We start from the raw sequence: 11,883 nt of genomic DNA, 5'->3' as shown, positions 1-11,883 counted from the left end.
CCTCACCAATCTCGCCTGCCACATCTTTGATCTTTTAAATGTTTAGGGGAGGCTGCCTTTTCTATCTGTGCTGACACGGTGCCTGCCTTGCTGTACCAGGCTCGGTCCAATTGCCTGCCGCCCCCTCCCGGGGCCTGCTCGATACGCTCGCCCCCTCCCGTGGCCTCTGCCTTGCAGTAAGCTCCCCCTCTCCTGGGGCCTCTCAATAGGCTCGCCCCTGCCTGGGGCTTGTCCCTTACAGACAGCATCCCACTGAGGCCTGTCCCGCTGCGCTTCTTGCGCTCTCTGCCCGCACTGGGGCCTGTCCCTCCGCGCTTCTCATGCTCTCCACCTGCACTGGGGCCTACTATGCCTGACTCGGGCTTCCCATAATTGGGGCTTAGGCGGCCTCAGCCTTACCTGGCCCCCAGATCCCTTTTCGGATCCTGTGCCTGACTCGGGCTCGTTGCAATTGGGGCTCTCACCACTCTTAGGCTAGAGGGGCACCCCAGCAGGAGCCAGAGTTGCAATGGGAAGGTAACTGGCAGTGGAGGGGAGGGACAAGTCATGGGAGGCTGAGCAGGGGGCACAGGCACTGGAGAAGCAGGTGGGAAGGATACAGGAGGGGACAGCAGGGAGTACAGGTGCCATGGGGGCAGGCATGGGGCTTGCAGGAACTGGTGGTGGGGCAGGCAACTAGAGGAGTCAAGTGGCAGGGACAGGCAGCAAGGGGCGGGAATCAGGTCACTTGACCACCTGGCGTACCACCACCTGCCTCCTTGCTACTGCTTGCTCCACTGCAGTGGTAGGGGGAGGAACCAATTTAAAATGTTTCTTCAAAAATTAGATTCTTGACATGGAAAATTATAATAAATTTATAAATTTGCCATGTGTAGAATATAATTATTGAGGGTTGTCTTAAATTCACTCATTTCGGATTTGGGTAAATATGGCTGTGCTATCTTCAGAGGCCAATAAAGAGCAGTTGCAGGTGCTGCAAGAAATAGAGGAATCCTTGCCCAAGTTTTTTCTGGCTCAGAATTCATTAGAAGGGGTCCAAGTTGCTGGCTGCTCAGTCACAGGTCACCTTGCTTCTGAACTTCTTTCAGGTGGAAAGCAGACCACAAACATAGTGAAGATTGTTAGAGCATATGAAAATCTTGATTGTTCATTTATCTTGCTTTTCTGTAAAAGGAAGAGGGAAGGAGCCTATTTGATCAGAACCAGTCAGAGATTCGTGAAATAATTACCCTCCCCCAGAATTAAAACATGACAGAAAAAGATAATGTTAGTCAACTTTATTTTTTTTAAACTTCAGAATTTAAAAGTATATTTTTAAAAAGAATTTTCTATTGAGATATATTTCTATTATTGACTTCTATTATTCTAGCAAGCTTGTCAATCTTCTTATTTTACATAAACTTATTCAAATCATTAATGGGTTCTGGGAAATTACAGTCATCAAATTTAGTGAGACTAGTGCAATCTAATGGATGAGACATGCAAATATTACTCATGGATCTTTGTGCTGATTTAGAATTGGGTAAATGGATTATGTCTTTACTTGACTGTAGAGAACTCAATGTTTCATTAAAGGGAGATAATATGGCAGTATTGTTTTCAATTCTTGACTTAGGAATCCTTGCTTTTTCTACTTCTGAGAATGATTTTTTAGTAGTATTTTCATCATCTTGATCATCACTGGATAAGTCATTTGAGATAAATAAAGCAGGAGCTGTATTTTTTTCTGTTTTGTTAGTGTTTGGTAAGTGCGAATTCTGATTTTCCATTAAACTTTTTTTTGATAAGGAAACATGGGAGGAGGAATCGTCCGATAAACAGTCACAAGTTGCTTCTGTACTGCTGTGCCACGATGTAAATGAAGATGACCTGGAACTTGCAGTCAAACTGCTGTTTGGCATATTCAGGCTGCTTTCTGAATCTGAGCTGTCACACATGACTGTTTTTATAACAGGACTAAATTCACCAGTAGTACAAACATCAGGAGCTGTAACAAAAATGTATTTTATATTGTCATTCATTATTTTGTTGTGAATTAAATTATATTTATTATTTTCAGTGCAAGATTTTGAAGTATAGTAATAATATTCGAAAATTATCATATCTGTCTGTTCACTTTTACTTCTTGCTATGTTCTAGTTGTACTAATTATGTAGTTGTTAAGGAGGTAAGTTTCAAAATAACATAATTTCCAGGAACTTTCAATACCATTGATGCTTTTGAGAACTTCCCCCATAATTCACAAGATTATAAAATTGTCTGCATTCTGTTACAATTTTTTTATAAATGGGAGTGGAATGAAGTCTAATATCCTGGCTTTACCATGTATCATACTGAAATGTGGCATATTAACAACAAAAAATGAAAATACATTTTAGTGTATTTTATCAAAACTATATTTTGGTATTAGAACATATAAGTCCAGTATATTACCAGATTCTTCATTCAAGTTTTTAGCAACAACCTACAGAATGTAATGTCTCCAAAAATGTAATTTTGGGGGACTGAGAATAAGAATCTGGAGAGTTAACATGTATTTGGAGAGGCATAAATGCATTATAAGAGAATCAAAGCAGTACTGGGTGCCAGGAAGAAGATGAAGAAATATTACACAACTCCCACTGAAAATAAACTACCTGAGTACCTTTGCAGCCTAAGAACTCTTCATAAGGCTTATACATTGTGCAACAGATTTTGAGTGTATGATAAACTATGACGCAGGTTGATTCATTGCTTCATAAAGTCTTATATAGGGATAAAATTTCCATCCTCCAATTCTGAAAGCCATTTTGTTTTGCCTCTTTGGCAATGGTGGCCTCCTTCACAGAAATAAGACCAGTCTGAAGAGTGTTTTAAAGAGTCGTACAGAAGATGGTTGATTGATTTAGAAGACACAACACAAAATATACGGCTTTACAGACCTGGGGCAGTATACTTTTTCTTGAAATCCTTATTAAGTCATAGATTGGTTTACCAAATCTTCTTAGAATGGAATTCATAACTCGGTGCATATTATTAGCATAGAATCATTTTGGAGCTGTTACCAACTTAATTCTCAAACTGGCAGAATAGAAGTACTTTTGCTTCCCCTAACATTTGTGATTCATTATGTTATTGAATTATGTTATCAATGGGACTTCCAAAACTATATATATATATATAGAGAGAGAGAGAGAGAGAGAGTGTCTGTTACTACTGAAAATTCAGTAAAAATTACTACTGTACTGTTAAATGCCTCCACCAAAATAAAGGAAATTAAAGGCCACAATTCTTCCTTGAAATGATATAAAGGGGCAAACCCACAAAAGTAATTAAATTGGACAGAATGGTTATATATCAGTTACTACTGAAAAGAAAGTGAGTTTAAACAGCATTTAAACTATGATATATGCTTACCTTTCCAGATTTTTATGTTATACATAATACTTGGTATTTCATAGTTTCTAGGGTCGGAAGGGACCTGAACAGATCATCAAGTCCGACCCCCTGCCCTGGGCAGGAATGAGTGCTGGGATCATAATACCCCAGCCAGATATCTATCCAACCTCCTCTTGAAGACCCACCAGGTAGGGGATCTAACAAAATTACAAAGTGTGCATCAGCACAATGTAGGCATTAATAGCACAGTAAAATCATTTTTGTGGTCTGTGATGTAATGAAGAAATATGGCTTTTGCTTGATAAAAAATATAATTGTAGTTTGTGTTGCGAATTATATTTTAGAAATGCAGACTAATAAATTGCTTTTATGAACCGTGACATCATCAGTTAGTTCTTGAATCAGACCACTGCAGTTTTGGATACTAAGCTCTCTGTTGTAGAAGCCCCATCTTGTGGACAACTGCCTTAGGACAGGACATTATCACAGAATTCTTGCTCATTCCCAGAATGTCCTTTGAAAGGGAAGTGGATTTATAGCTTTTATTGGGATTTGAAAAGGCCTTTTCTTGAACCTTTTATTTCCAAATCTGTTTGCAGAGGTCCAAAGCAGAAATACCATTTGAGTTCCCCAAATTAAAATGTCTGAATTATCTCAAATGTAAGTGCACAATTTACTTTTCAAAGAAGCACTGTGCTTCATCAGAATTTATGGATACAACCCTAGGTTCCAGAAAAGCCACTTTTACCTCCATTTTTTTTTTATATGTTACTCTTTCTCCTCTGTGCATATAGCCAGGATCTTCTTTATTTCCTAAGAAAGGAAAGTTTGCCAGTGGAGGCTGCTTGCATCCCTGGAAATGGTGGGACAAGCATACGAGGGAGGAAAAAAGCTTGAGCTAGGCATCATGTACCAGTAAATCCTCTTAAGTCAGCAAAGGAGAACAGATGTTGCCATGCTAGCAGGGGACTGTGTGACTAAGCTGTCTGAGAAGTAAAAGAGGCTCACAGGAATCTAGTAAAATGCTCTATATATTACAACAGTTTGACTGGATTTGTTTGACGGCGATCACAAGCCACAGGAACAACCCAGTAGTTCGAACTGAGGGGGCTATGAGCAAAATTTGACTTTTATATATTTATGTTAGATTCTATATCTATTATAGGTCTAAACTGTATTTTACAAATAAATGTTACTTCCTGTCATTTTAGAAATTAATTTGAGGCAATTTCTTATAAATTCTGAAGTTATATTTTATTGTTTTCTAACCATGGCTAAAGTAAGATTTTCATCCCTCAGTACTCCATTCAGGCATTTCCTCCAGACCACTAGTTGATAACATAAATAGACAAAAATAGTCGCACTTAAAGATAACATTCTCAATCAAATAATGAGAACATTGGCTAAAACTAAGAGTTATTTTAATGACATAGACACACTATAAAGAGATAAATTAGAGATATCTGATTTTAATCTTAAACATATCTGTTGATGTGCCACCTAACTCGCTCTTTTATTTCCTACTTGAAGCGGAAGCCTCACCCAACTAGACTCCTGTATCATTTAAGGCAGGGGTTTAAGTGTACTCTGGGGGGCAGGGGGTGGCGAGCAGCTGGACATGGAACGGAGGGAGAGGAGGAGTGGCAAGCGGCTGGATGTGGCATGCAGGGCTGGTGGGGAGGCAAGCGCTCTCACCCTGCCCCAGCCCAGTTCCTGTGAGGCAGCAGTGCGGAGTGACAGTGCGCCATCCCCACATACCCCTGGGACCTTTCAAAGTACCCCCAGGGGTACATGTACCTCCAGTTGACAACCCTTGATTTAAGAGATGGAATATCTTCAAGGGGTCAGAGAAAGTAACAGAAGTTCTAAGAAGGGTTCAGATTCACAATTCCAACAAAGACCCAGATGAAGGAGATTTTGAGGTTGTCAATCATCCAAGGTAAGAATGGTAGGCTGAGAGGAAGGCCACCTGAGGCTGGAAGGTTTGCAATTAAAAAAATATATTTCTTGATGTAGGAAGATACCTCTATGGAATGCATGCTACCTCATCATTAAAAGAGTGAAAGAGAACGGCAGTTCTGGTCATGAATGACTGGTGCCTCCTGGGACTGGGGGGGCGAGCATCGACTGAAGCCAACTGTGACTCTGGTGGCGGCCAATCTTGTGGGGGGGCACATGCCTCCCCGTGGCCCTCCTACACGTCGCCTATGGTTCTGGTCTTTCCATCTCAAGAAGTATATAGTAGAATCAGAAAGGGTACAGAGAAAGGCAGTCAAGATGATCAGGGCTATGAAGCAGATGCCATACCAGGAGAGACTAAAAATGCCAGGACTCCCGTTTGGAAAGGCGAGATATCACAGATGTCTATAAAATCATGAAGGTTGTAGAGAAAGTGAACAGTTATTGACTACATCCCAGAATACTAGAACTAGGGGACACCCACTGAAATTGGCAGTAGACAAGTTTAAAACAAACAATAAGAAGTATTTTTGCAGGCAGCACATAGTTAAGTTACAGAACTTGTTGCCACAGGATGATGTAGAGGAAGATATTATAGCCAGTTTTAAAAAGGGATAAGACAAATTCATGGATGATAGACCCATTCATAGCTATTAAACAGAACAGTCAGAGATTCTCCTCTGATGTCCCTAAATCAATGATGGTGGATGCCATGGAGGGTATAATGGGATGGATCACTTTTGATATGTCCCGGTCATATGCTCTCTAAAGCATGTATTATTGCCACTGTAGGAGGAAGATACTGGGTTAGATGGATCATTGGGCTTCCCCCAGTATGGCACTTCTTATGTTCTTAATAGCACAGGCTGGTTGGTCTCTTAAGAGAAGAGCCCAGGAAGAGATAAAAACTCCCTGGAAATCTATATGCCAGGAGATGAAGCCATGTAACCTTTAGGTAAGGTTTCCAAATCCTAATATCATGGGAAGAGTTGATATAAATGTTAGTAAGAAAGCTGTGGGACCTAGAAAGGAAGCTGTGAATGATTATGTTAAGCTTCTAATCAGAGGGCTCTAAAATCAGGGAAGGCACTGGCTGGGGAAGGGGGAAGAGATAATGATTGTCTAGAACTCTAAAGTAACGGGTGAATCCACAGTAGCCTACTAGGGCTAGGATTTGTGAACTTCAGGTTGAGGAACAAGACTGTTTATTGATCTAGAAAGAGTGCTCTGGAAAGGAATGCATGCTGTGTCAGTGGTTTCTTGTACAGTTGTTAGGACATAGTTTTAATGTCACCATACCAGACCCAGAAAGAGAGAAGACATATAGTTTTATATTTTAAACTATAATTATTTGTACACACTTACACCAAACCCATAAAAGAAACTGAGAAAGTGGCTGCATCAGGACACCAGAGCGTAAACTGCCCTTAAAGGAATGCTTTAGATTAACTTTAAATTCACTTATTGTATGCTCTTTTGTCAATATGTATACTTCAGTAATCTGCAATAGCACATCATCTCCAAAGCTGAATTATAAAGTATACAGGTGTTTAGTTATTAATGCTGCAAAATAATATGTAGTTGCGCCAGCCTTGTTTTGTAAAACCAGAAAGCTAACGGCTGTGTAAAGATGAACTAACTCCACTGAAGAAACAATATTACATGGGTAAAAAAAGTTATGTAATATGTAAATTATGTAACTATGGGGAAGTTAAGAATGAGGCTTATAGGCAAACCACTAGTATTTAAGGATGGGCCAAAATTAAAAATGTAGAGAATCAACAAGAAGGTCATGTTAAAGAAAATAAATCTTCATCTTCATCTCTTTACTTTGGTGGAAACATTTCAGTAAAATGCAGTTTTCTTTACTAGCCTCTGTTCTTTTTATTGTTTTAAAATCACAATTTTTCATGTAATATTCTTACTGCCACTACAATCTTATGAGACCTAATAGTAATTTTATATAAAGAAGTTCGACAACAAAATATAAAGGGTCAGATCTGTAATAAATTTATGGCAAAGTATGCTAGCTGAGGATAAAGCTTGATGTATAAAGTTACTACATGGCTGAGAATATATTTTCCTTGGACTTTTAAATTGTTTAGTAATAACATTTGAAGGCCTTCTGTTACTATTTCATTTTCTATGACTTTGCAATGGTGTTTTCTAACCAGGTTTGGTATTTACTTTGGAGATTTTATTTTTCTTTATTTTATTTTAGCTTTCAACAGCATAGACTATTGCAGCCTGGACTCTTTAGAAGTTATAGTACCTGTTGCTGCTGCTGCTTGATTTTTGCTTGCTTCCTGTCATACATAAAACAGAATGTTACCAAATCATTAGCATGTTAAAAAGTAAGTTTTATTTTATTTGATTTGCTAATTATGTAAAATTACCATACAGAAAAATATGATTAACAAAGCCACCTTTAATGCTTTCCTAAAAGTGATTTCTTTTTAGATGTATTCCAGGACTCAGTCACTACTTACAAACAGACTTTTAGTTACATGATTTAAATGGAACATTTGGATTTAAACATTTTTGAACAAGGCACAAACCATTCTTAAAAAGCAGGAATAGTAGTTTGGGTCGGCTGAATTTGCTTCTTCAAAGTTCTGGTTTGTATACAAGACTACACAGAATAGATTTTCACTTAACAGATCTCCAGATTGACAGGATAAAATGTCATAGTAATTAATAAAAAAAAGTGAACCAATGAAATGATTAAGTGCTGAAATTAAAATAATTAATTCCAGTTTATGCTTAATTTTGTTAGAGTTAATAAACAGACCAGTGTTCATTATTGTACAACATACAGTCAAGCCCAAGCCTACAATTCCCTACACTACTATCGCAGAGATGCAAGAAGGGATACTCACAATATGTTACACTTCAAGTTAATTTTAGGTGACATCTCTTTTAATTAAATTAGCTTGGTTAATGGGGTTGCGATAAAGCATACCTATCCCACTGTTAGGCAGAGAAAGTTTAAATTTTATTCAAAGAGAACCAGGTTTACAATGTGTCATTTCAGACAGGATTTCCACTTATGTCAGCGGTGGCCAACCTTTCTGGCAGGCATACCACAAATTAAACCCTGGCCTCTACTCAAGTGCCCCTGTTTCCTGTCCTCTAGTCTAGAGGCATACCTGACTAGAGTTTGTGCCCTTAGGTTCCAGTATAGAGGCAAGTGGAACTTGGGTCCTCACCTGTCCGGAGCAGAGCAGCATGGGTGCAGCATGCTGCTGCGAGATGAGATGTCACTGCCAAGAGCCAGGTTCTGTCTTCCCTGGAGCAACAACTGCTGCAGTTTTAGACGGTAAGGAAAGTTCTAAACCACTTATCGTGTTGGTGGCTGGAGGACCAGGGGAGAGTTAACCTAGCTCTTGGTGATGATGTGACACCACCTCTTACAGCCACATCCTGCCCCTGCTCCACTCAACACAGCCAGGGGCACAAGCCCCTTCTCCTTTCCTACCCACTGCCTCCATCCCAGTGCCCACCTTTACTGAATACCCAGGGTTTATGTGTTCTGCATAACAGCTGCCCGTGGCACTCATGGCACGTGTGCTACAGATTGGCCACCCCTGACTTAGGTTTATCAAGAAGGGTATTTAAAAATAAGGTACATCTTACAGGCTCTCAAAGGAAGTGTGGAAGTCTTGAAGAGCCTAGAAAATTAATTGTATCAGTGTACTTTACTTTTCCTTCTCTTCCTAATATAGGAGATGAAGCCAAGAGACTTGTAAACCAAGACCTGACCAAGAAACATGGAGAGCTTAGAATGCTGACTGCTTTATCCTCATAAAAGGACTTCCACTTTTTTGCCACAGACCAGGTGAAATTGTTTATTCTTTTCCCCTTACCTTATATTATTTTAGGGTTTCAAGAGTCTGTCCTACATGTTTAAACTGGCCAGGACAAATCCTCTATAATGAAATGTATTTGTACTAAATTCAAATGGACAAGAGAATGAAATACATTTTGGAAGAGGGTGCTTCAAATATAGTGTTGAGGCACAATGGTTTTTATTTTCCTTGAACGTGAAGGCAAACTACAACTTTGAAATTTATTCTTTGTCAGCAGTTGTTGTTTGGCTATATAATTAGTACACCTGCCTGTTCTTCTTAACATGAAACCAGTTCTGTTGTTCAAATATGTTAGCAGGTTTTTACATTAAGGTTTGAGCCACACACATTTCCACAAGACCCTCAACTGCCCTACCTCTCCATCAGTATCTCATCAAATAGAAATAGCTTTGAAGTGTGCATGTAATTCAGCAAATTCAGACTAACTTGGATTGGACTGGCAAAAGAGGAGAAAGAGCATTTTAAAGGAAAGGATTTGTCAAAATCTACTTGTAGTCCTCTTATTCTGTATGCCATGAGATCAGGTTGGCTACCATCTATGAACTTAGAAGTAGAGAAAGGGAAGAACTAGAGGGTGGAGGAACTGCTTGTTCCTTTAAAAGGTGATTTCCTGATACACAAGCTTTATCTTTGGACTGCAGAGATAAAATCTGAGACTAAGTGGGCGCATCTACACAAGATGCTAACTTGTAACACAAACAGTGCTAATACACTACTGCACAGTATTATTAGACTACTGCACAGTAGCATCACTAAAAAGGTGTTCACTGGTGCTACTGCACAGTAATTCCAACTACTGTGCATTTATTTAGTACTTGTTTATTTAGTACTCAAGTACAAGTACTTGATTATACAAGTACTAAATAAATGCGAAGTAACCGCTGCACAGTCTCATGTAGACGCATGCACTGACTCAGGTTTTCTAAGAAGAAATACTGTCCCCCACATGCATGCTTTTCCTTCTTTACCATTGGTTTGGAAAGCAGAGAAAACATCCAGAGTTTGGATGTTTTTCTAGTTCTTTTATAGACCCTTGCATATAAGCAATACCCTTTTGGAGCCTTCTAGTTCTTTTATAGACCCTTGCATATAAGCAATACCCCTTTGGAGCCTTCTAGTTCTTGTATAGACCCTTGCATATAAGCAATACCCCTTTGGAGCCTTCCTTGCCACAATGGAATTCAGTTAAATATCTGGTCTCCACCAGCTCTGAGGTTAAGAAGCAGTAAAAATCAGGGTAGGAAAATGGTCCAGGCAGCAATTATTCTATTCTCAAGTAAAGGAGAAAGCTGTCAGCACTGTCTTGGTTGTTTTGGTTCCTTTGTTGGCCTTTTCCACTCCTGATTTTCCAACGATATTAAGGGTACAGAGATTTGTCCAGGGCATTGTAACATGTGTCCAACTGGTAAGTCTATGGGGGGGAAGGGATAAAGGAGGAGAGCAGATTGAGGCCCCCCAAGGTGAGGGAGGGAGGGAGTGGGGCAGGGACAGGGGTAGCATGTCCGAGAGGTGCAGGCGAGTTGGGGGGGGCAGTGGCTCCCAGCTGCTGCATGCACTTCCAGGGAAGTGATGGGGGGCATGTGGGCCCCTAGATTTTTGTGTGGGGTGAAGGCAAGCTGCCTGCTGCAGAATCGGGCACCACTGGGAGGGGCGGCTACAGGGTGGGCTATAGCCACCCCTAAATTCCTTGTAGCCACCCCTCCCACTGCCCTGCCCTCAGAGGTAAAGAGATAGTTGGGCTTTTGGCCCCTGAGGCAGTAAGGAGGGCTTTTTTATTAAATTGTGGAAAATCATACGAGGTGCAAATTACTGCTAAATTACTTGTGAAATAGTTAAGCATGCTGGCATTTAAACTGTCCTTTTTAGCTTTCACACAATAGCTTAAAATGAATTAGGGTTGTTTATCTTTCCAGGCATGTCCAAGAGGTATGTGTTCTTGTGAAGATAACAATATACAGATTTATACTTCATTCATGTTTTCAATGCTATCTTCAGAACCATAACTTTTAGGGATGGATTTACAGGACACTGTATATTAGATTCAGATTACTATTATTACAGGACCATTTGTTTGGGAGATATATCTACTCAAGACCATCAAGGCACTTCTTGCTATTAACTTAAAGAAGATACTAGTTCAGTGCAGTCTGTACTTCCCTGATATGTGATATGCCTATTAAATATAACACTGAAAAGTTCTCTGATAGCACTAATACACCTGGAAATATTTATACTGGAATATTGGAAACAGCTTGCTGGTACACAGAAAGGCTCTCATCAGCATGTTAAATGGAGTCTGACTTTGTGGGAGCCCTAAACAAAGCAAGAGCTTTAACTAGAAATAAAACCAAGTGGTCAAGGCCCCATAAGGACTACTTTAAATATTTTGGCTGCCTCACTTTCATCATCAGAAATATAACTTTGATCTAACAAATAAAGATGCAAGTAACTTGGGGTCTAATCTTTAGAAACACTGCCTATCCACCACACCTATTGACTCCAACTGGGACACTACTTGCATTCAACCTGGCACTCTCCCTTCCTTGTTTACATCCTCTAATTAGGTGATGGGCATAATCTTATTTTAAGATATAAAATACTTTCCTTTTGAATTAAATACCTCACATTGCTGAATTAGTTGGTTTGTTACATATGTCTAATTTCTGAGCAGTATCCC

General features: G+C 39.7%; 1 protein-coding gene across 2 annotated transcripts in view; it reads right to left on the bottom strand.

Annotated features, from left to right (window-relative positions):
* Window positions 1-1,268: 1,268 nt before the first annotated feature.
* The window catches only part of C5H1orf185 (chromosome 5 C1orf185 homolog), a 77,238-nt gene continuing 66,623 nt past the window's right edge, over window positions 1,269-11,883 (bottom strand). For both annotated transcript variants that reach the window (XM_090049134.1, XM_090049135.1), the window contains exons 5-6: window positions 7,610-7,643; window positions 1,269-1,987 (exon numbers count right to left, since the gene is read on the bottom strand). In XM_090049134.1, the coding sequence (XP_089905260.1) occupies window positions 1,392-1,987; window positions 7,610-7,643 (630 nt within the window). In that variant the 3' untranslated portion in view covers window positions 1,269-1,391. The remainder of the gene's footprint in view (window positions 1,988-7,609; window positions 7,644-11,883) is intronic.

The sequence above is a fragment of the Crocodylus siamensis genome, chromosome 5 (assembly GCF_052110815.1).
Source record: "Crocodylus siamensis isolate JL-2025a chromosome 5, ASM5211081v1, whole genome shotgun sequence".
NCBI classification, from domain to species: domain Eukaryota; kingdom Metazoa; phylum Chordata; order Crocodylia; family Crocodylidae; genus Crocodylus; species Crocodylus siamensis.
Note: the sequence above shows the minus strand (reverse complement) of the source record. Positions and strands in the feature narration are given on the sequence as shown.